Below are 24,436 nucleotides of genomic sequence, written 5' to 3'. Positions count from 1 at the left end.
TTTGTTTGTTTGTTTGTTTTTGTGGTAGGGCAGCCTCCTAAGCTTCCATTTTTACATGCATGTAAATATGTAGAATAAAATAGCGCCCAGCTAGCTGATTCATAGCATGTCAATGTTGAAATTACAAAGTACAAATAAACGGGGCGTTGACGTGAGAACTCTTGACTTGATGTATATGGAACTATTGTGTTAGCTTTCATATTTCATGTTAAGCAGCTTTAAACACAGGCGTGGGCAGGATTTGGAAACAGAGCAGTATCTACAGTAGCTTCTCTCGGTCCAGATTGATGTAACTACACCAAAGAACACAAAATAAATAAGTAGATTTGTTAGACGCAATCAACCACTGTGAGAAACTTCCCCACAAACACAATGTTTTACAATTCTACCCAACGTGTCCAGGACATAATTACGGCTTTACTTCCATAAAACTCAAGGCGGGGATGCTCCTGGTGGTCGTGGTGGTGCTGGTGGTGGAGCTCCCCGGAGCCCTGCAGAAGTGCATCTTTGATGAGGTCCAGGCTCAGATCAGAGTGGTCAGAGCTGCGGGCGGCCCACCCGGCGAGCCCAGACTCGCAAATCTCACCCAGCGGGAGCCTCCGCCCATTTCTAGCCAACACACCAGTCATCCAAGACGGTCGGTGAAGCAGAGGAGCGTCTCTGAGGATTTATCCCCAGCCCCTCCACAGCCAATCAGGATCCAAAGCTGGACTACGAGAGAGGGAGGCAGCCTATCGGAGACGGAGAAGGGAAGGCTGGAGGCGGCGGTGGAGGAGGCCGTGAGGACGGTGTCGTCTTTACTCTCAGGTGAAAAACAGGCTCTGACATACGCCAAAGAGACAGTGACATAGCATACAATACTGAACTGTGGACCTTTTAATAGTGACCAGAGGACCGGGCCCACTGCTGCTCAGAAGAGACGTCAACAAATACTGCAAGTTTCTCTGGAAGAATTCAAGCGCCATCAACTACAACAGGTGAGTATGTGTGGGTGTGAGTGTGGTCACAGTTATTCTTAAAGATGTCGTGAAATCTAAAGAAAACACAATAAAACAAAGTGTCAATACCAAATTAAAAACAATCCTGACCTAAATATAAAGTTTAACAAGACACGAAACCATGAGAAATACCTTACTCTGTAGCCCAGGTGGCCCATTGACACTGGTAAAAGTATGTACCTTAAAGTTGCTCTATTTAACAGAATGAAAATCTTTCTAGTCTACCAGGCGATGAATCATCCATCCATCATTTCACACAAATTAGAGTCTGTTACACATGTATCTGCAGTAAAATACTAATCTCTACTAAGTCGCTTATGCTCGCGCCCTTCTCCTCCCAGGTGCGGCAGAGCCGCCAGCAACTACAGAACCGAGACCTGTCTGGACGTGACTGTGAGTACCAGGTGATTCACGTTCTTAACTTTCCAGCGCTGGAAGAAAACCCTCAGTTGTACGACCGCTGCCATCGCCAGATCCCAGACGACCACCTGGCCGGATGTGACGTTTACCCTGAGGCTGACTCACCTCGCAGGATCGTTCTGAGGCCCGAAGGCAATGGCGTCCCCCACGCTGACTACCTGCTTTATCTCCACGTGCAGGCCACCGACAAGTGTAGAGCGGAGGTAACGTCATCAGTTAAAAGATTTTTTTTAAATACCAAGTTCCTCTTTTTGTTTTGCTCAATAAACTGCATGTTGCAGCAACAATAATCATTCAGCCAGTGATGATGAGTTTAAATAGGATCACTATTAAAAGCCTAAGGCAGCTGTTTCCTGGGTCTTTTCCCTCATGCTGTAATTTCTCCCGCTCATCCAGCCTAGTGTGTTGGCCTACGCTGTCCACTGCCAGACGGACGCCCACGGGCGACCCGTGGCCGGGGTGGTGGTCATCTGCAGGGACCGACTGACAGGAGCTACGTACAGCCACCAGACTACGGTACAGGTATGATTCATTTCACAAATCCTAATAATCCATAGTTTTAGTAATAATAATAGCTTGTTGGTAGGTATCGAGTCACAGGTTGATGGATTGCAGTGATTCTCTTTTTTCCAGACCGTGATTCACGAGGTGTTCCACGCCCTCGGTTTCTCCAAGGATCTCTTCAGCACGTGGCGAGACTGTCCCTCCTCTTCTCAAGGTTGCGAAAAACATTTTGATATTTTATGGTGCTAGATCAATACAGAATGTGGCATTCCGTTAAAAATGTGATAGTAGTAAAATAAGACCAAACAGTGCAACAATCTAAATCTGATTTTAAAAAAAAAGGAAAAAAAAGTGTTGAAATATTTCAACAGGTGGTGCTGGATGTTCTCCTCGAGGTAAGGTGACTCACTCCGATGGATCGGGCCAGGTGAGGATTTACACCCCGTCCATCATTTCGGCCCTGCAGGAGCATCTGGTGTCCGCTGATCGCGAACTGGGAGGCCCGTTAGAGAACCTGGTAGTGGGCCGCTTCAGAGTTCAGCCGATCCTGACATACCAGCCTTACCTGCGTTACACCTCTACAAACAGTGTCCTGCCTCTACCTGTCAGGATGCGTCTCCAGGCAGAGCGTCTTCTCACTGGGAGTCCCGGCTGCTGCGGGGGTCCATCATGGCGGCGGTGCTGGGAGAGTCGACCACAGTCCGGATCGACCCCGTCACCTTAGCTGCTCTACAGGACACGGGGTGGTACGCCGTCAACCTGAGCCGGGCACAGAGTCTGGTCTGGGGAAGTGGTGAGGAAAGATGAAACATGCAAACTCTTAAAATCAGCATAATAGAAGACTTTAAAAATAATCATAATAATCTTTTAATAGGTGAAGGGGCCAAGTTTGGGTCCTTGTCAACTTGCCAAGACAACTCCTCATCCTTTTTCTGCTCTGGCAGGTAGATTTATATTTATTCTAATTTAAAGTTTTAAAGTAGAACATGGTTTACTTACCTTTTTCACTATGTTTCCAGCTCTAATGTGTGTGATCATCTCCCTCCTTCTCAGTGGACCAGGGTGTCACTTTCTTCACCTCCACAAGGGGGAGTGCCAGACTGATCGATACCTGGAGGGGTGCCGAGTGTATAAACCCCTTAAAAACGGAGTAAGATTTGTTTTCCCTCTTGGGATTTGCTTGGAAGAAGATAACCTTAGATAGAATACCTGAAGACTCAGATCAAGATTGAGGGAATCACTGTGAATGCGTTCGTCCTAAGAGTTCATCCTCTTTCCTTTCAGAGTGAATGTTGGAAAAATGAAAATGCCAAGTTTTTATCTGCTGAAGTTGACTGGAGTGGGGAGATTTTTGGCGCTGAGAGCCGTTGCTTCTTCTCCAGCCTGATCAGACAGGTCAGTGTTGATCTTTGTCTTCTTTGATTTCAGTTTCAGCCTCAGAAGGTCCATTCTCTGTTGAGTCACAAGTGAGACCTACACAATAATATTGTTATGCCCGATTGGTGTATTTCTTCACCTGTCTGCCTTTAAAACCCAGGGTCAGCTTCTTGGGCTCCACAGCTCTGTGCCGGGTCGATGTTACAGACACAGGTGCACTGGACCCAACAGGTACCAAATCCAGGTGGTTGGATCAGGGTGGGTGGACTGTCCAGCAGGGGGCTCTGTTCAGGTAACGCCACAGTAAAATGGTTTACTCCATACTTACCTGTGTCATGCCTACATAATGCAATATAAAGCACAGTGGGACTAGAAGGAACAGTGTTTTCCGCCTATGAATGTTTTCATTCACACACTGAGGAAGTAACCTCACACAAATTTATTAAAACTTAAAGTCCTGAAAAGAAACATAACTCATCCTGTGTTTTATTTCCTCCACAGTATTGGTAAATGGTCTTGCTCTTATATAGCGCTTTTCTACCTACTCAAAGGTACTCAAAGCGCTTTTACAGTCAGAGACACATCCACCCATTTGCTCACACAAGCACACACACACCAGCGCCAGTTGCACTGGGAGCAACTGGGGGTTCAGCATCTTGCTCAAGGACACTTCAGCATATGGCACACTCAGGGGATCGAACCACTAACCCTTCGGTTCATGGACAATCCGCTCTACCTACTGAGCCATAGCCGCCCCGATTCAGTATTCACTTTGCAACATATAGAAAGAAGTTCTGACTGGTTTCTCACATGAAACTGTGTAATAAGTTGTACTTTCTTTGCCATTTGTTTATTGTCAGGTGAAAGGATACCAGGGTTTCGTCTTCTGTCCAGACAGGAGGTTATGTCTGTACCCTGACGTCAAGCCTCCTTTAGGTGGCGCCAGCCCTTTTTCAGCTTGCATCACATGGCGAGTAAAACTTCAAACAAGCACAGTTTTCAACCACTGTTAAGATTTTACGGGTTGACAAGATTAAAATGCATGATAACATTATCTTGTAATGTCAGTGTGTTTACTGAAACTCAAAAACTACTTGCTGACTCATTCTGATTAATATAAAAATCTGGCTGGTTATGTTTGTATGTTTAAAACTGCCAGTGACAGGAACAAGTCCACATGGTCTCGCAGCAGTGGATGGTAAATATTCTACCCATCTTGGCTTACGTTGGCAAGCGTAAAACTGTAGGCGGATATTAAAACTGACCGGTAATCTCTCACCTCATCATTTTAAAATCTGTGTGCAAGATTTCCGCTCACCTGACTTCAAAAATCAGGATTTTAAAAGATAAATATTTCACAAAGGTAACTGAAGGTTAAAAAAACGAGGCGTTTCAAAGTGGTTTTAGTACATGGGCCACATAATGTCAGATCAAGGTGGCCAGACCAGTAACAACAAGGCATAATTACCTATATATATAAAAAAATAAAATTAAAAAAAATTGCCAGTTCCAAATTTTTGTTTTGGTGCAAAAACAACATTGTTAAAATCTTAACATTTAATTAAATATCCCTTTATCAAACATTTTGTGAACAACAATCTACTGTTTATTTCTGTGCGTCAGTGTGGCGTTACGTCCACAACTTTTACTAAAACAGTGTGGCTGCTAATGAACAAATTAGGGATAGCGGTTTATTATTAATTTACCTGTGGACCATATTGGACCCTTTAGCGGACTAGTTTTGGCCCCTGGACCATATGTTTGACACCCCTATTTTAAGGCATAGAAGACCTACTTGTTAACAGACATTTTATTATCTTTTAGGCACAAACTCCAGATGCTATTGATGAAAAATCTCGTTCCATATGGTCTTTCTTTAACAGTGTCATGTAACTCGTACTAACTTCAGCGTTTTGTTTACTTTTTTTCTTTCTGTGCAGTGATCCTGACACTCTAACTCCCACCCAGAACCTGTCCTGGCATCTCATCGCACCAGGACACGTTGTCTCCACAGCGCTCTGCTTCACTGCCGCTGTGTGTCTAGTGGCCGCACTGATCGTGTCTTACAGAAAGTGGCGCTCCTGGGTGATCAGAATCAACGCCGTGGCCCCAGAGGATCCATAAAAAACAACAGTCAATGAGACGGTACATTTAAAAATGTTAAGGCAAACACCTTAATTTAATGTTTGTGATACTGAGTCTCACAGTATATACAGTATGTATCTATAACGGGATTATTATCATTATGGTAATGATGTTGAAATAAAACAGGCATTTGGTGACATAAGTTGTTATGTACAAAACTCACAGTATAGATTGATAAGAAACCTACGTTTTAACTACATGGCGATAGATTAGATTTGTTTGTGTTACTAAATCAGATTAAGGGCCATGTTATCTTAGTTTCCGGCAAACAGATTTTAAAAATACATCAGATATACTTTCTGAACCGCAGCGTTAAACAAACTAAAGACAACATCGACCTTAGGTTATTTCCTCCAGACGGGTATGGAGGTCTGCCTGGGGGCTACACCGGTGGAGCAAGGGTCGTAAGGTGGACTAGACTTTAAACAGTCCTCAAAGAGCTTCAAGCACACAAAACAGAACTTCACTTTGCATCTGGGACAGACAAGGCTTTTACAAAAAGCTTTGTTGTGCTCCACCAGGAAGCCACAGGTGGGACAGGCACGGACGGAGGGGCAGCCGGCGACCCCCTTCACATCCCTAAAGACGGCTCCCGGGCAGGTTCTCAGAACTTCCAGTGACTTGTTGAAGCAGCCGTCATTTGCGCAGCGGTCTGTACACTGAGACGGACGCCTCCATTCCTTCAGGCACTGCCAGCAGAATTCATACGTCCTGTCTTTGTCAGCTGAGCATATCGTGCAGCAGACCCGCAGGTTGTCGAGCTCCGTGCGTATCACAGAGGACTTGCAGCCAGGACACTGTCACGTAAAGCTGGTTTAAATAACAGATTCATTTATTTGTTTTTCACTCGTAAATGTGGTTTGAAACACTCACGGATTTGACGTCCAGGTAGTCCTTGGCAACTCGATGGAACAGCGTATCTTCGAAGTAATGAATTTCTTCAGGAGTGAGAAGAGCCATTTTACAGACCTCGTCGAATGGCCACACGGCATTGCAGCCCGTTTGGCCACACACGAATGAGCTCTCACCCTTGGGGATTGAAATGAAACCAGTTGAACTTATGGCTCTTTGAGTGCTCGATTATTTACACAGTGATTTCGATCAAGGGATTTCACAGTGCACCACTGTGTCCGGATCTTGTAGTTGCACATGGAATCCCACATGATATGAAGGTCCTGCAGTTTCTATAAATCAGACCTCATTCTACTTATTAACTAATTAATTAATTAATTAGAGCTGTCAATGGATTCAAGTATTTAATTGCACAATTATACGTGGTTAATATCTAATTAAAACTAATCTCAAATTTATCACATACGTAGTTAAATCTGCTCCTTAAAGGGCTATATTTTAACTTCTTTGTTTTCTTCTCAATACAGGAGTAATTATTCCCCCCGAATATGTGCCTTAAATGTGCGCTATGCTTGAAAAATATGATTCTATCTCTTCTATCTCACTGACTCTTGAGAGTTGTCTCCCTTTATTGAGGAGGAGGTAGGTGAAAGGGGGTGGTACATGTCTAAGTAACATCCACGTGAATGCCAGGTCCAAAAGTTTCCTATAAGAACCTTGATTTGTCACAAGATGGTCAATGTTTTTTTGTTTTGTTTTTTTAAATTGAATTAACTGGTATAATTTCACTTAGTCTACCTTATCCAGCAAATAGCGGCACCAGTTGGTGAGGGACATGGGGGTGACAGAATGACCACAGGACATCAGTGCTCTCCGAGACTTGTAATCCTCACACAAAACTATGAGACAAACACAGAAAAGAAAAGAAACATATATTTGTGTCACTTCTAATGGACAACAGTTCCAAAAATTCCAGACTACTGAGAGACTACTGACTACTGAACTTGTACTTGTTCCAAAACCTAATATCCAGACTCTGTAAACGTTATTGTTTAAATCTTTGTATGAACTGCTGGTCTCTTTAACTACTTACAGTCCATATCATCATCTCCATCAACAAATCTCAGCGTGGGATCGTTGGGGTCGTAGCACTTCTCCTTTTTAGATGACTTGTGCCGTTTCTGTTTAGCGGTCATCTTGTCCATCTGGAAGAGGTGTGTTCACGTCCTCCTACAAAATAAAAGTTTCATCCGCTGCCAGTTGCAAAGCCAAGTGGTTTGTGTCCGAACCAACGCACTCGGCTGCAGGTCCTCCAAGACAAATACGCAGAACAAGTTTCCCTTTGTTAAAAATAGACCCACACACCGTGAAACTTAAGCGACCTCACCAGCGCGGAGCCTTCTTCGTTGTTTTCTGAAACTCTTTCTTGTAGCGCAGACGCTTCGGGGAAAAACAATTAATAAAGGACCCAACTACATGAACATATTAAACGAAACAGATATAGAGGTTTAAAAAAAAAAAAAAAAAAAAGTGTGTGCACCCTGACGGTTATTTCACCTGTCTGTTTGGCTGCTGACAGATTTGAAACATTGCCAGATGAGCAAAGATCTTTAGTGCTTTGGACATGGACTCATTAAATAAATTATCAGACTATTGTGCTGTGAAACTAATGATACATATAAGTTATATTTGTTTATTTACAGGCTGCTTTTGAAGAGGTGACGCACATGCTTTTTGTTGGTGTGTCACGTGACTTTGGCACGCGCCATTCCATGTATGCATTTATGTGTGTGTGTTATTACACAGGTGATGAAAGTTGTTTCCGGTTTCCTATAACTTATATTGGTGCCATTCAACCACCAGATTGGTCTTATATGAGTACCAGTGATTTATACTTTAGTTTTCTTTCTTTCTTTCTTTCTTTCTTTCTTTCTTTCTTTCTTTCTTTCTTTCTTTCTTTCTTTCTTTTCCTTTCTGTTCAAGGTTGAAAAGCAGGATTCAAGATTCAACTCATGTTCCAGGAAAAATAAATTAAAATGATGACATTGGACACACGGTTGTTTAAAATCTTAAGTTTTACTTTTCAACTCAAAACCTCACATTACAAGGGGTGAATGACAAATCATACAATCTAGGCATTTTAGATCACCGCATTCAATGGGAACAAAATGAAGGATTCTCTATTGCTTTCCATAGAAATGTCCTGTGATTAGATTATACATTATGATCTCAACGTAACAAACAAATGTATATCTTCAAATTTCCCCAAAAATACATTTTGGTCAAGGACTAAAAGGTTCCACGTAGTTTACCAGCCTTGTTACCAGTCACATAGCTTGAATTTTCCCTAGAGAGTATAGCAATTAACAGTGGTCTGTAAATAGACAGAGATAAAGATGTCGATGTCCGGTACCTTCACAGATTGCAGCAAATGTGCGTTTGAATTTCTTGAAAGCACAGCATTAAATCAAACGTTTAAGCATATGCTGCCTGTTCCATACAGGTATATATGTTTGTCTAGGGGCTACACCCGAGACGCAAGCTGTGAAATATGTCTTACACACTGTACTTGGTTTCAGACAGACAAAACAGAACTCGTCCTTACATCGGGGACAGATAATGTTCTTGCATTTTGTTTTGTCATGCCCCAACAGCATACCGCATGTGGGACAGGCACGGATGGAGGGACAGCCAGAGACGCCCCTCACTTCTTGAAATTTGATCTTCGGGCAGGTTCTTAATACTTCCAGCGACGCGTTGAAGCAGCCGTCATTTAAACAGCGGTCTGTATATTGAGATGAACCTTTCCATTCCTTCAGGCACTGCCAGCAGAATTCATAGGGCTTAAGTTTGTCCGCTGAGCATATTGTGCAGCGGACCCGTAGATTGTCGAGCTCCGTCCTTATCACAGAGGACTTGCAGCCAGGACACTGTCAAGTATGGCAAAATGCATCTTTTAAAATTGACCTTTGCATACAAATGAATTTAACCTAAATGTAAATGTAGTTTCTATCCGAGCTTGTAAATAATAACATGAAATACTCACTGATTTGACATCCAAGTAGTCCTTGGCAACTCGACTGAATAACTGTTTTTCAAAGTATTCAGTTTCTTCAGGAGTTAGAAGAGCCATTTTACAGACCTCATCAAATGACCACTCAGCATTGCAGTCCTTTTGCCCACACACAAATATGGTCTCGCCCTTATGGGTTGAAAAGAAACAAGTTAAACTTTCAGGATTGAAGAAAAATTTTGGTTACTGAGAGTTTGTTTGATCTGTTCAAGAGATGCACCTTGTACTCTGACAATCAAAGAGTAGATTGTGAACATTTTCAATTAGCAGATATTTAGAAAAGTGATGCTTACAGTGTGTTTAGTTATTTTAAGGAAAACTCCATATGACAATGGTTACATAGTGTAACCGTGGGTCCCATGAGTAACCTATAAGCATGCCCCTCTGTGAGCTGTCTCTCTTGGATTCATCCTTTTGTGTTTTCAGTTCTGAAGAATTATGTTTGAAACCATGTGCATAGAAACATCATCATGTGGAGACCACAAATTATAGGGCTTCACTTATACTCATAGAATCAGGGGTTACAGTACGTAACCAAAGTTCTATTTAAAATAGAAGGTGCTGGATACGGTGCATGTGGAAGGGCAGTACAAAAATGTACTTAGGGAAACAGAGGCTAACAGAGGCTAACAGAGTTGTGGAATGGGGGGAGGGGGCGTGTTGTAGTTCTGGCTGTGATGGGGATAAAGAGAATCACAAATGCTATATGCTGCAGATGCAAATGTAGGACGGTCAGTTCTAGTGACAGGAGAGCAAAAGGCTTCATGACTCGTGCAAAGAGATGAAATTCAAAAGGAACAGGTTTTTGAGGGCAGAGACTGTAAGTGTCATGTGATCAAAAGCTCATTGATTAAACACTGATCAGGGTAAACATTGTGACCATCTATTAATATTTTATAGGTTGTGCCTCCAAAAAAGGGCCTTTGGGTCCTATTAAGGGGCATCTGTGGATCATCCCACAGATGTTTGATCAGTTTGGATCATTTGGAGACCAGGTCAACACCTTGTTCTGTTCTTCACATTTTTAGCTATTCCCAAACCATTTGTGTGTGTGTGTCTGTGTCAGGCTGCATCCTGCTGGGGCTGGCTGCTGTCATTAAGGAGTGTCATTGCTATGGGGTGGGGGTCCGGTCTGGTCTAAGTGGGTGGTACATGTCTAAGTAACATCCCGACAAATGAATGCCAGGTCCAAAAGTTTCCCAGCAGAACACTGAATTGTCACAAGATGGTCTATGTTATTTGATGCTCCTGTCAGTGGTTTTAATGTTGTGGCTTATTTGTGTAATTTGTTATCTATTTGAGTTTCGTTTATACACAAACTGGTAAAAAAATTTAACTCACTTTGTCCAGCAAATGGCGGCACCAGTTGGTGAGGGACATGGGGGTGACAGAATGACCACAGGACATCAGTGCTCTCCGAGACTTGTAATCCTGACACAAAACTACGAGAAAACAGTAGAAAAGAAAAGAAACATATATTTGTGTCACTTCTAATGGACAACAGTTCCAAAAATTCAAGACTACTGAGTGTTATTGTTTAGGATCGTGATTGGGGGGACTGACTACTTACAATCCATATCATCATCTCCATCAACAAATCTCAGTGTGGGATCGTTGGGGTCATAGCACTTCTCCTGTTCAGTTGTCGAGCTGGCTTCTTCCTCAAAATATTCCAGGACAGTGTCCAAACCTGTTCTCCGCGAAGGCGCATAGGAATTTACCTGTGCAGTTCTGAAAACGTTTCTCGGTCGAGGTCGAGCTCTTGGTCTTCTGACGGTAACATTTCTTCTCTCTGTGTGAGGATTCCTTCCAGGTGTGTCATTGTTGCTCGTAGACTCTGTATTTTCCTCGGTTGTCAACTTGTGGCCCATCCTGGCGAGATAGTATCCACGGTGGCGCACGAATAACCCGTAAAGTAATGTATTCGATTATTCGAGTCACGTGTTTGTTTCCATAAACGACGCGTTAAAAAATCATAAGTATATATTAAAAATTTGTCTCTATTGTGTTGGAGTTGTGTTGAAACGAGCACCGCATTCTTCGGTGTGACGGCTGAGTAAATGGCTCAACCAGGAAACCAGCTAAACCAGAGATCATCCATCATTCAAGAGCTGATGGATTCACTGAAAACGGGATTTACTCAAAGTTTTTTCTGCACTTTCTATATATATTTTTCTACAGTCACACTCTTCAATAAGTCGACACTATTGGCATTTTTCTATTTTAAAATTGGTGCGTAAAACAAATGAAACAAACAGTAATGTGTTGTCTTTACTGCTTCAGTAAACGCTTTTATCTTTTTGTGACAAAGCCCACAAACGTAATGATCTTACATGTGAGGTTTTGCGTGTTAAGTCAGCAGCATTAAGGTAAATGTGGTATGGTCTTAGACTTAAATTGAAAAAAAACAAAAAACACAAAAAAACAGGCAATGCGGCTGTACCGCATTCTGTCTGTGGGATGTTGACACACTGGAACAACTGGATCACAGTAACCCGTCAGTTGGGTTGCGCCAAAAGAAATTTGGAAAGAGGAAGTTTCAGTTATTTTGACGGGAACCGCCTTAACAAAAGAAAAGGTGCTCTGCTGTTTTTGTTTGTTTGTTTGTTTGTTTTCTTCACTGTCACACATGTGCTTTCCTGTCTTTTTTTTTTATTTTTTATTTTTTACTCTAGACAGCGCTTTCCTACAGGAAGTATAAGCAGCCGGGAAAATGCAAGTCTGTTAACAGTTAAAAGGAAGATGAAGCATGTTATTAGTTCATGTCAGTGAGGAAATAAAAAAAAAAAAAAATTCCACTAGAATATAATTAAAGACTGAAAGCGATACCGTGGAACTTTATTTACGCACAAGTAACCATGGAGAGTATTTACACAACATTAAATTTTAGTTGACTACAACTCAAGCTCACTTTTTAACATAAAATGCACTTCGTACCGAAGATGCTGTGAGCTCGCCTTTTTAGCAGTGGGTTGCATCACAACATTTATCATAATGCAAAGGAAATATGGCTTTCATAAAGATGGAACTGATTAAGTATGGGTCTGTTCAGACCTCTGCATTGAAGTCCGATCTAGGTCATCTCTAGGTACGCGTAAGAGCTGGAAAAACAAAAGAAAAAAGAAAAAGATAATTTATTTGGATTTTCTTTTACTTAGTAATAATCTTATAATTGTAAGCATTCTAGTTTAGATTAATTAATTTATTTGTTTAAGTGGACAGCCTGATTAAAAATTTCACACTATAGTTAACAGTATAGCCATAAAGACATTTGATCCATGTCCAAATCCAAGATCCAACGGAGGAGGACGCCACCTATTGATTGTCATCTGCAGCTTTTTTAAATTATGATTATGACAGTAATTATAAATACTATTACAGATAATATAGTATAATAGTTAAACCGATCACTTATTTCGAACGAATTAACTCCGGGTCAGACGGACAGCAGATCATTTTGTGGCTTCATTCAGGATTCAAGATGTTTAGAGTCCAGTAAAAACAGCAGTTCAGACCAGACAAAAAAAATAAATATTATAAAACCTATAGATTAAAACTACGGGTGCAGGATAAATCAGTTAAATCCAAAGCTGAAAGCCTGAGTTGAGAAAGTTCTCTGTGGCTTGTTGCTACAGATGCAGTGGGAGTGATGGAGAAGTTTGTTGTTGTCCATGAGCAGTAGACCACAACACTGATTGTGCTGATGCGCAACTAAGATACTGAGCTACTGTGACCAAGCAATTTCCCCAAACACGTCACGTGACGTTGCGTGGCGCGTCTTTTTTCTCTCTCTCAAGTCACTTCAGAGGAGCAGCGTACCTTTCCTTCATTCTGCACGATTTGGATTTGGGTCTTTGGCACATACGCACGCACAGCCGGGAGTCAGACCATCTGAACAATGGTGATCCAAATCAAAGTTAACGGACCTAGAGGGGAGGAAAAGATCATCGACCTGTGTGAAAATGATCGGCAGATGAAGAACATCACCGTCCAGGAACTGAAAAGAAAAATAAGTCAAATACTCAGGATAGGTAGGTCTTTCTTTTTTTTTGCCAGAGGTTTAAGAAGACTTTTGTGCGCCTTTCGTTGTCAGAACCAGTCACAAATCTGAAACGTTTCTATTTCTAGAAAATGATGTCCGTTTGGTGTACAGGACGGAGGTCTTGGAGGACTCGTCCCTGCTGCTACATTACGGAATCAAACACATGTCCACCATCCACACACTGCTGGTGCTGCCCGGAGGACACTGACGTGGCCAAGACCCGGGAAGAAAACCACATGGACTCTAAACTGCTCTATATGTTATGTACATAGACGAATCCTGTAATCATGACCATTGCTGTGATCCTGTGAAACACACGTGTCTGTGCATGTTTGCTTTAGTTCCTTAACTTGTTTGTTCTTATAGAATCACCCATGTCAAGCTGTGAAAGCTGTCATTCAGACAGCCTATGTTATTTAATTAAATGCAACTATCGTTGTGATTTTTGAAGTAACTCCACTCTCTCGGTGTTTGCTCATACGACCGAAAATGGGTTGAAAAACCAAGAAGGATATGCAGGCTGCTGAGTCACAAAGGATTCAGCAGGAACGTTGAAAGACCAATCAGGCAGGTTAGGTGGTTACGCTAAAAATAAACGTGTTTATTTATAGGCAGTATCACAGCCTAGCTACAGTTTGTATTTTATTAATGGACAGGGTCTACAGTCATTGAGGCATTTATGGCGAAGCTTTAAATATGAAAAAAAAAAAAAAAAGTTATTTTAATGGGTTGACACATAAGAGCTTTTTACTCACTAGGGTGAGATGATCTTTGTGGGTCATCCCTTAGATACCTAATCAGTTTTGAGGTATGAGGAACACACGCATACACAAAACTTCTTTATATGATATAATCATACTCAGAATATATGCAATTATAAATAACAAATTCAGTTCAAGGTTTAATTTAATTTAATTTAATTTAATTTAATTTAATTTAATTTAATTTAATTTAATTTAATTTAATTTAATTTATAAATTCCCAATAACGACACAAATTGCAGTTCAAGATTCTTTACAGAACTTGGCCCGAAATCCGAGGGGGTGCTTGAGGCCTGTCAGGGACTGGACAGAAATCTAGTAAGATATTAAGATATAGCCTAAACTACAAGATATATCGGATGCATGTTACGTGTGAGATTGATATATATTAACAAGTGACGGTCATTTAAGGTCAGTTTTGTCACATTCAAGCAGTGGCGTCGTTAGGCCTGTTTTAAAATATTCGTAAGCCCCCTAAATTGGTGTTGTTTTATTAAAAAATATCTTTTTATTAATTATATATATATATATACTGTATATATATATATATAATGCCGACAAATTGACGCCCCTGCATTCAAGTTAGCTGCTGTGATGATTGAGTACTAGAAGTGTCTGGTGATGCGTTCGGGTAGGAGTGGATAACTGCAGGCCTGATTACTTCACCTTCTTAAAATTAAAGCAAAGCTTGCATCTGTAGGCGAACTTCCTGTTCATTTGGAACAGATGTTTAGATTTTATTATGACATTTAGAGTCTGACCTACTGTGAGAAGACCTCTGCATACAATGCACTAAAAACTAGAAGCATGTTATGATCCACAGGTGAAGGCTATCAATTTGTGTTTAACCAGTTTAATGCAAAACCAGTAAGTGATCATGTCTGGTTTGTTAAGGAACCTTATGACTGGGACTCTCTGAGTTCAGATGTTGCTCAGCACACAAAGAGCTCCTATTGTCAACATTCTGTTGTTTTCAGGAAAATGACATGCTGCCAGACTCGTTTCAAAATCCTCACGGCAACTCAAGTTGTAAGAAATTTTTTCTTACAACTTACAGTAATATGATGTGATAAGGTAGTTGCCTGGAAAAGGCATGACCCCCAGAAGAATGTAGCTTTTCAACCAAGTGCGGTAAGAACAAGGAGACAGCTGTGGAATGGCCATTGTTTATTTTATAAATTTATTATTATTTAGCAATACATTCTAACAGTAGTATTTATTTTTATTGTTACTGTTATTTCACTTCAGTGAAAAAACAGGAAAATAGTGTGAATGGCATCTGTGTGGATGAGTGAAATGTAGCTGAGTTTAGAAACAAATACATCTGAGGCCACAATACAAAAGTCAGTGGCAGTTTGCAGTGATTTGAGTGATTTCTCTTCTTAAACTTGCATGAAGGAACGTTTTATCCTCAGGGGCAGATTGACGAAGAAGAAAAATGAGCAGCTGTAAAAAAAAAATGCCTGAAAGACAGAAAGAAAACAGGAGATAATGTGAAACTAAAGAAGTAACAAAGATGCAGGTGAAGTAAAGATCATAAGATAAAAATCATAGGTACATTACAGGTTAGTAGCATGTTATAAAACCATTAATGGCTATATACACATTTTGTGCAAGTAGCCTATTTTTGCAGAGTCATCTATAAATCAATGGAAATTGTGTTATAAGACTGTGTTTGTGTAGATTTATGGTGTATATTAAGATTGTTTTGGAGTAAAGCATGATGCAATGATCAGAGTAATGCACATATTTTCTTATTGGAAGTAATCATGAAAATAAATACGTTTTAATGAGATATGACTTAGTTCTAAGTGCAGAAAAAAAGTTGACAAGGATAACAATATACAAGCAGTTATTAGTTTTGAAAGTTATTTCCACTCAAAGCCAAGTCACACAGTGGAGACAACAAGATATAGTGTAGCAAGTACAAAACAAAAACAAAGGCAGCCACTGTGAGTTTTCAGATCTGATTGCGAATTACTGATTACTCCTTTAAAAAGTAACGTAGCTACTTTACTATTTACTTGGTTTTAAAAGTAACTAAGTTAGATTACAAGTTACTTTATGAGTTACATTGTGCAGAAACAAAGTGGTGAGATTAGAGAAAAACGTTACTGGAATCACTGCTGGGAACAGAAGTTTGTTAGCGGGGGCCTTTGGGTCTTATGAGTTGAGGGGCCTCTGTGGATCACTTTGGGATCTAATGATCCCAAAGATCCCCTTGTGCTGCTTTTCATGTTTTTTGTTGTTGTTGTTGTTCCTAAACTGTTTCTCTGTGTGTGTCTGTGTCAGGCTGCATCCTGCTGCCATAAAGGAGTGTCATCGCTATGGGTGGGGGTGTCTGGTCTGGTCTAGGTGGGTGCTACATGTCTAAGTAACAAAAATAAATGAATGCCCGGCCCAAAGGTCTCTCAGCAGAACACTGAATTGTCACAAGGGTTCAAGTGGTCATAATGTTATGCCTGATCAGGGTTGTGAAGAAAAAATGACATGAAAAGAAAGACTAATTACGTTTCATGGATTCAGAAAAATTAGCCGTCAATATTAGCGACAATAAAAATATCATACTCTTTTTAGACAAACTGTGAAATGTTAGGAATAAACTTAGTTTTCATTGCTTTTGCTGTTCATTGAATTATGTGAAGACAAGTAATTATTTACTGATATATCTAAAACAAAAGAAAAATAGTTGCCATTGTCATGTTTTTTTTAAAGGTTATCATTTCATTAAAGGCTTCAGTTGGATATTTTTGGGCCGGGGGTTCCACTGTCAATGCACAGATTAATGGAGACAGACTGCATCTTCCACGAATTCTGAGACAGGGGATTACCCAGGTTAAATCTGTTGGGCACTTCACATTGATAATGCCACTCAGTGGAACATTTCACCGAGAGGAGTCATCAACCAGGAACGTTTGAAATCCAGTCAGGTAGGTTATGTAATGGTTAAAAATAATTTAGTGTTACATGATTATTTATTTTTAATACACTGTTTTGTCATGTTTTGGCATCATTTGACCTTTCTCAGGTACAACTTTGGTTTCACTGATACATCAGTAAATACAAATACAACCAGTCTGACTCATTCACCCAGATCGTGTATAAAAGGAGGCCTTCAGTGAAACTCAAAGGAGAATTTCTCGACAACTGATTGTTCAATTTTAGTGGTTGACACCTCTATTGGCCAGTCAGAGTCTAGAGAATTGAAAGCCATGGCCAAATTTACTGTAGCAACCACCAATGATGATCCAGAGCGAAGTAAACACAAAGATCACACATGGTCAACGAACCTACTTTCCAACCTAGAGGCCTCTTCCTCTTCTTGTAAACAAACAGGAGCATCATGATTCATTTCAAACTGACAGAGTCATAGGAGAAGCCATTAGCATTGGAGCTGGACTATAACTTTTAATCACAAAACAGCAAAAGTAAGACATACTTTATGATTTAGCAAATGTTATTTTTGCGACTCTTTGGTTTCTAGCTCTCTGAGTTTTTGTTGCACAGTGAAAAGATAGACATAGTTGTAATCAGCAGGAGCTCTGCTTTCACATGGTACATTTGTGCAGCACATTTGTGCGCCTATCTCGAAATTTAGAGGTTAATTAAATGAGAAGGTCGCTGTATTCCTGTTTTCATCACATTCCCATAATTGCTTGAAATTCTATTTGTTTTTCGTTCAGGTGGCAATGCCTGTTAGAAGCTTTTAGATGAGTTTCTCCCCGTCATTTTGGTGTATTACATGTTCGGAATGGTTTACATTATAATGTGTTTGTAGCGCACAGATCTGAAACAGATCCCCTGTACACGGGGCTCTGGGAATGAAGTGGCTAAAAATTTAAGCATTTTATGATCCATTAGTTGCACTTTTAAATACTCTAATTATAGTTTTGTCAAGAGTAAAACACTTGAACTTTAGGATATACAATACAGACTTAATCTCCCCTCTCCGTATTTACAGTTAGACTTAAAATGTCCTTAGCAATGAAGCTTCTAGTTGGGGTCTAATTAAGATGTTCTCTCACTGCTTGCTGTCCTAAATTCTGTTTCCATTTTCTTCTATCTGTGCTTCTATCTATCTTCCTACTAATATTGTCATGTTTTATTTATTTTATTATTTTTCCTGCCACTTTAATATTTTATTTTGAAACCTACTTTCTTCAAGTGTTGCATTTTGCTTCACTTCCTGTTTGCTCTCCTGCCTCTGTTTCCTGCATGTTGACTCACCTGTTTAACACCTTCTTCCTTGAATCTCCGGAGTATATGTTTTTTAACACTTTTGCTACCCTTTTGGATTTATCTGGCCTTATATTGTTGGACTTATATTTGGATCTGCCTAAACCTTGCATTGCATTTTGTTACACTCCCATCTCGAAGTTTTTCTTTTTCTTTCTTTCTTTCTTTTTTTACTGTTTCCTTTTGTGGATCTGGATGTGGGCCATCTCCTTTCATTGTCAATCATGACAAATAACTGCAGCATTACAGTTTACCAGACTAATACAGTTGTAGAGAAAAGGCCAACAGACAAAGAATGTCGTTTTTCTACATCATCCACTTCCCTGAAAAACAAGGCTTTAGAAAAGCTAACTCATTCTGCTGAGAACGGACTTCGGATTATTTATTTATGTTTTATGATTTACTTTTGGAACCTTTCTTCTTTTTCATTGTTTATTTATGTAAAGAATTGAGGCAAATATTTAGCCATCTGTGGGCTAAAAATGTTGGTGTGACAATTTAGAGTTCTGTAAGTATTGTTATTTAGACTTAAAATCAGAGTAATGCATTTTTTATTTTTTATTGCTGGAGCTACGGAAGACTTTTTGCATCCACTGTGAAATTTAATTTAAATAATGATAATAATGTGAGCTACTCAGGTTAAATCATGAACATTTTACATTTCCTTTCCTTCAGTTGGTAAACCTTGTGACCTGTCAGACAACAGTGAAAACAGGATCGACATGTCCTTCCCAAACATTACTGCTTTCATTGAGTGATCACTGCGCTGTGTAAGTACTATCCACTTTCTTTCAATCTTTCTCATCAGTTGTTTTAAGTTAATTCAAAGCTTTATTTTGAAGGTAGTTACATCCTGTGTTTTCCCTTTCTTTAACTGTCTCATTATTTCTTTCACTAATTTAAAAAAAGAAAGCTAAACTAATAGACTAGAAATAAAGTGCAGTTTCACATATCAGAAAAAAAAAACCTTTTTAGCTCAGTGCTAATATTGCCTGATTCTTCTTATGTTATCTTAAATATTGTGGTCTTACCTTCATGTGCCACTAAAAGTGCCCATTTTTCTGTTAAAACTTTAACCGTTGTCAGTCCTGTGTACAGTGCCAGGGCACGTGAACCAGTGATTCAGACAGGACCTGCTGCTAAAGATAAAATAATTTGTATCATATATGTGAATTTATGGTGGACACACAACAAGACCACAACTAGGGTATTTATAGAGAAGTTAGATTGGATCAGACTGAACTTTATTGTCATTACACATGTACAGTTACTGAGCAATGAAAGGCAGTTTAGGGGGTGCAAAACATTTTAAGTGCACGTAGCATAAACAGTGTTCAGGCTGAAGATGATTTGGAGATCACTGAGATTTTTGTCAAAATTAAATAATTATAAAAGAAAAAATATTCTGAATCTAATACTATATAATAGCTAAGAGTTCACTTCCTTACTTGCTAATATTTAAGAGTCAGTCTACACAAAACTCTTGAACTAGTCTACATGCCGTCCTGGCTTTGACTATGAACTGCAGTAGTGGTATTTAATTATTTTCTTAGTGACAGTCTAGAACAGGCCTGTCATTTTAGTTGGGGACAGCCCAATTTGATCTGAAGCGGGACAGACCATCAGCATAACAGAACAACAGCCTAAAAGCTTCAGACTTTTTTTTTTTTCATTTGTGTTAGTGTAAAGATGAACACACAAATTAGGAGAATGTAACGTTTAATTAAAAAAAGTAATTCACATTATGCAAATTCATGCAGCGGGCCGGATTTGACCCTCTGGTGGACCGCTCTTGGCCTGCTGGCCTTATGTTTGACACCTGTGGTCTAGATGTAAGATGTTTACAGGAAATGTTTAGTTAACATTTAGTTTTATGATGACCTGGCAGTGGTTCTAACACTAGTCTGCATGAGATATATATATATATACAAAAAAGAGAGGATGCTGTACGTTGATGCAGATAGATGGGGCATAGATGGGTGATAAAAGTAATACTGAAATTTGAAAAAAATGGACCTCAGGGCGCTGACATATGCAACAGTTCATAGATGAGTAACAAGTTGTGTGACTGTAATGATTTGAATTGTTCTTTTGAATTGACAAAAATTCACTGAAATTAAAAAATATCCCCAGGGCGCATCTCATATAAGAAAGAAAAATGAGCAGCTCCAGAAAACGACCCATGGAAGAAAGGGGGACAGGACAGGAGATGAAAAAACGTCGCAACAAAGATGCAGGTGAGGTTAACATTATCCATAATATCATCCCTGTGGCTGCTAATGTTTTTTGCACATTCATCTATAAATGAGCAGAGGAAGTGTCTAACACTGCGTCGTCTTTTTAAAGCCTCTCAGAAACACCATTGTGGCTTGATCAATCAGGGAGCCACATGTTATCTCAACAGCGTCGTGCAAGGTCTCTTCATGACGTCTGAGATCCATGACAGGTATGACGTTCACTTACATCTGACGTCAGTAATAATTATCAGGTAAACATTGCATAACATAAAAAGCTTCAAAACAAATGCAGTAGAACCAGAGATGTAGCCTCTTGTTTCTCTTCACACATTTATTTTCCTTGTCAAATCCTGGTACCTACATCACACTCTGTTGACTGTGTTTGGTCAACAGAGTGAAAACTGTAAACAGACACATACAACTGATGGAGTTACTTTAATGTGTTCAATGTTTTTCAGGCCATTGATCCACAAACTGATGAGAGATTAAGTAGGAACCCCCTACCTACTATACGTGTTCTATATTAAACTTGGCCTGGTGCAATTATCCCTTTACTCAAATATGTTGGATTCATGCTAATGTGTATTTAAAGAAATCTAAATTTGTGGGGGGCAATTACATTTTTTTTTTATTAAAAATGTGTAATCACGCAAAGATTTTGTCCTCCCCTACAGACCCCCTGTTGAAGACCTGTGTTGTAGATTTAAAGCTCAGTAAAACATTAAAACATGTTGTGTAGTGCAGTCAATATTAAGTGAGAAGCAACTCTTTTCCCCCCTAAAGGTTGGATCCCGGATCAAACTCCACAGATCAACAGCTAAGAAGCATCTTTGACAATTTGAAAGAAACGTCATGTGAAACAAAAGACCTCACCAGGTGTTTGGAGATTGACAATGGTACGTTGGACACTAAGCTGCACGCAAATACTACAGAGGAGAATAATGTCAAAGAATAATGTAGAATTTAAATGTCTATATGTTTTGCTAGTTAGTCAACAACGTGATGCTGCTGAATGCCTGGAGAGGATTTTACGTCATGTCAGCCCAGATGTCTCACAGGTGAGCACTTAACACAGTTTGTGGTGAACATATCAAACCAAGCAGTCTGAATGTTGTGTTTAGATATTTCTCATGTTAAGGTGTTCGAGGGGGCGCTGATGTGCACAACAAAATGCTCCAAAGACCACAGCATCATCGAAGAGACGAATCCTTTCTGGACGCTTCCGCTGTCTCTTGGAGAAAAGGATGATACAGCCTACAGCGTGGTAAGCAGCAGACAATGAAAGCACGTATTTTCTTATTGGATTGTATTTATTCAAATAAGAGGGGAGGACTGGACTGAGGCCATGTGACCTTGTCCTACAGTGAGGACGATATGGCGATGTTCAGTTTGATTAAAAGACTTGAGAAACGAGAAGTGTCCAACCCATCCATCCACCCCAACCTCCAACAAATGCAGCTAATCTTATGTAGCTAATGTAGGTGGACGCAACAACTTACAATGTTGTATTCAACAGTATTCATGAATCGTACTACCTGGGAAGGGTAAAATGTCAAAGCTCCACTGCTCTCCACTGCTTCCAGTGGAGGCATGGCTGATTTGCATAATAGGCAAACTCTGCAATTATTACAAATTACACAAGTTCCCCCACTGATGCTAGTACTAAGTCGGTCACAGGCACCTAGCATGATGTGGAGCCTGGTTAACTGGCAGCAAACCAGAAAAATAACACACATATCAGCAATTACAAAACATCTGCTACACTGTAGCACCCATCCATCCACCCCGACCTCCCACAACCCTCATTAATGCAGCGTATCTAACATAAAATAATAAAATAAACAAAGTTCAACTTACAAAACAGAATTTGGAGGTAATTAAAAAAAGAAAAAAAGAAATTGTGGTTTAGTGACTCCAGTTTATAGCAGTACTTTGATCAGGGCTGATTTGGGTGCTTTCTAGTAGCTAAGTTCAAACTCTGACACATGAGTCTGTACCTGGTGTGTGAACACCACACATTTGTATTTCTGCAGGAGAAAGGCTTTGAAAGACATTTCCAACCAAAGTCACACAGCGGAGACAACCAGGTGTTCTGTAACGACTGCCAAGCGAAGACAGCGACGACCAGCGTGAGTTTTGAAACACAACCCGTAACTTGCAATGTGCTCGTTCTCAATGCTTAATCGTTTTCCTTGTCAAATGCAGGGATGTGAGATGGTGGCATTTCCTCACGTTTTGACTATACTCCTCAAGAGATTTGACTTTGACATCCAGACCATGTCACATTTCAAATCAAACTGCTGTGTGGACATCCCACGCACATTACAGATAAAGGCAAGGGATTAACTTTGAGTGGTGTGTCGTGGATGTTTGATTTCAAAACCCTTTCATACATGTGACTCTGTGCTAATGTCCGTCGCAGGACAAGAAGTACACCCTGTATGGGATAGTGAATCACATAGGCAGCCTGAGGGGTGGGCATTACACAGCCACCGTTCTGTCTAAAAAGGACAACGCCTGGTACGACTGTGATGACACTGAAGTGAGGAAGGTGAGGGTCGTCTTATCATATCAGTCGTTATGTCTAACTCAAAAAAAGCTAAAAGAAACCTTTAAAGGGCTGTTGTTTAATGTTCTTTTTTTGTTTGTGGTACAGGTGCATGAACAGCCATTTGAAAACACCATGACATACAAGTACGTACTTCTTGTTTATCAAGTCTTACATCGCTGAAAAAATAGTCTCCCAATTTTAGTCTCATCATGTATATACACCGATCAGGCATAACATTACGACCACCTTTCTAATATTGTGTAGGTCTCCTTTGTGCCTCCAGTTGTTACTCATCCGATAATGGACATGGGTCTTCTGAGGGTGTCCTGTGGTGTCTGGTAACAGGATGTTGTTAGAGGGGGTCTTTGGGTCCTATGGGTTGAGGTGGGGTCTCTGTGGATCATCCCACAGATACTTGATCAGTTTGGGATCTCGTGAATTTGGAGGCCAGGTCAACGCCTTGTGCTGTTCTTCATGTTTTTTTTTTTTCCTGTTGAGGATAGATGCTGGCATCTAGGAGTGTCACTGCTTTGGGGTGGGGGTGTCAGGTCTGGTCTGGGTGGGTGCTACATGTCTAAGTAACATCCGCATGAATGCCAGTTCTGAACGGTTCCCAGCCGAACATTTACTTGTCACCAGATGGTTAATGTTATTTACTTCTCCTGTCTATGGTTTTAATGTTGTGGCTGATCGGTGTATAATTTTAGATACAGCAAAACCAGAATAAAAAGCAGATCGTAAATTCAGCCATCGGTCTCCATTGATCATAAAATGCGATGAAACGCTCCATTTCCACTAAATGGTCCTTGCAGTGATTTAGCCTGAGACATGTTCCGCCCAGAAGCGTTCACTCACATCTTGTGCTCTCAAATCTTTGTCGTTCTGTGCAAACAGATCCCATACGGCATACCTGCTCATGTACAGAGGTAAGTACCAAGCAATTACTGAACCTAAGCGTGCAACTCTGATTAATGATTCCTTAACGTGTCGCTTCATGTGCCAAGCTTGTGAGACAGACAAAGTAACGGAAGAACACGATGAGGAGGGGGCTGTCATAGTGACGCCTCGCAGGAACAGATGTGACATCCTGAAGAAGCCCCTTGTGATTGGTGTAACTCTTTTTCTGGCTGCAGTGATTATAATTGTGCCCATTGTAGTGACGCAAGTCAACAAAACCTGATACAGCACGTACTCCTCGTGGATTCAGAAATGTAATTATTGCAACTAGGTGATAATACAA

The 24,436-nt window shown here is 40.3% G+C and overlaps 4 protein-coding genes and 1 long non-coding RNA gene across 8 annotated transcripts; 3 read left to right on the top strand and 2 right to left on the bottom strand.

Moving 5' to 3' along the window:
- Positions 1–443: 443 nt before the first annotated feature.
- Positions 444–6,095, top strand: LOC125012137 (leishmanolysin-like peptidase 2). Its single transcript, XM_047591930.1, has 15 exons — positions 444–637; positions 679–807; positions 884–977; positions 1,340–1,621; positions 1,815–1,940; positions 2,052–2,136; positions 2,294–2,439; positions 2,532–2,715; positions 2,797–2,866; positions 2,976–3,072; positions 3,207–3,317; positions 3,460–3,591; positions 4,160–4,269; positions 5,240–5,444; positions 5,966–6,095. Exons 1-14 carry the CDS (start codon positions 444–446, stop codon positions 5,421–5,423), a joined length of 1,944 nt encoding a protein of 647 aa, XP_047447886.1. The 3' UTR covers positions 5,424–5,444; positions 5,966–6,095.
- LOC125017516 (probable E3 ubiquitin-protein ligase ARI7) lies at positions 5,479–7,878 on the bottom strand. Of its 2 annotated transcripts, XM_047600920.1 has the most exons (5): positions 7,684–7,878; positions 7,390–7,526; positions 7,095–7,195; positions 6,318–6,473; positions 5,479–6,241 (listed from the first exon to the last, which is right to left on the bottom strand). In XM_047600920.1, exons 2-5 carry the CDS (start codon positions 7,499–7,501, stop codon positions 5,789–5,791), a joined length of 822 nt encoding a protein of 273 aa, XP_047456876.1. In that variant the 5' UTR covers positions 7,502–7,526; positions 7,684–7,878; the 3' UTR covers positions 5,479–5,788. The 2 variants fall into 2 exon arrangements, with proteins under 2 accessions (XP_047456876.1, XP_047456791.1); XM_047600835.1 differs by having other exon boundaries at positions 7,390–7,878.
- Positions 7,879–7,951: 73 nt separating this feature from the next.
- Positions 7,952–11,945, bottom strand: LOC125017449 (uncharacterized protein DDB_G0292642-like). Its single transcript, XM_047600706.1, has 4 exons — positions 10,940–11,945; positions 10,711–10,811; positions 9,343–9,498; positions 7,952–9,226 (listed from the first exon to the last, which is right to left on the bottom strand). The coding sequence occupies exons 1-4, from the start codon at positions 11,238–11,240 to the stop codon at positions 8,759–8,761; spliced, it is 1,026 nt and encodes a 341-aa protein (XP_047456662.1). The 5' UTR covers positions 11,241–11,945; the 3' UTR covers positions 7,952–8,758.
- LOC125017624 lies at positions 11,168–13,865 on the top strand. Of its 2 annotated transcripts, XR_007113872.1 has the most exons (3): positions 11,168–11,182; positions 13,167–13,400; positions 13,498–13,865. It is a non-coding gene; the product is annotated as an uncharacterized LOC125017624 (long non-coding RNA). The 2 variants fall into 2 exon arrangements; XR_007113855.1 differs by lacking the exon at positions 11,168–11,182 and having other exon boundaries at positions 12,732–13,400.
- Positions 13,866–18,060: 4,195 nt separating this feature from the next.
- Positions 18,061–24,401, top strand: LOC125012154 (ubiquitin carboxyl-terminal hydrolase 47-like). Of its 2 annotated transcripts, none has more exons than XM_047591931.1 (12): positions 18,061–18,916; positions 19,084–19,178; positions 20,542–20,645; positions 20,755–20,854; positions 21,429–21,541; positions 21,633–21,703; positions 21,784–21,909; positions 22,679–22,774; positions 22,851–22,979; positions 23,068–23,196; positions 23,302–23,339; positions 24,091–24,401. In XM_047591931.1, exons 3-12 carry the CDS (start codon positions 20,567–20,569, stop codon positions 24,374–24,376), a joined length of 1,167 nt encoding a protein of 388 aa, XP_047447887.1. In that variant the 5' UTR covers positions 18,061–18,916; positions 19,084–19,178; positions 20,542–20,566; the 3' UTR covers positions 24,377–24,401. The 2 variants fall into 2 exon arrangements, with proteins under 2 accessions (XP_047447887.1, XP_047447895.1); XM_047591939.1 differs by having other exon boundaries at positions 18,063–19,178; positions 24,091–24,122; positions 24,201–24,401.
- The last annotated feature ends 35 nt before the right edge of the window (positions 24,402–24,436 follow it).

The sequence above is a fragment of the Mugil cephalus genome, chromosome 1, assembly GCF_022458985.1.
Source record: "Mugil cephalus isolate CIBA_MC_2020 chromosome 1, CIBA_Mcephalus_1.1, whole genome shotgun sequence".
Lineage (NCBI taxonomy): Eukaryota > Metazoa > Chordata > Actinopteri > Mugiliformes > Mugilidae > Mugil > Mugil cephalus.
This window is presented reverse-complemented; position numbering and strand designations above follow the sequence as displayed.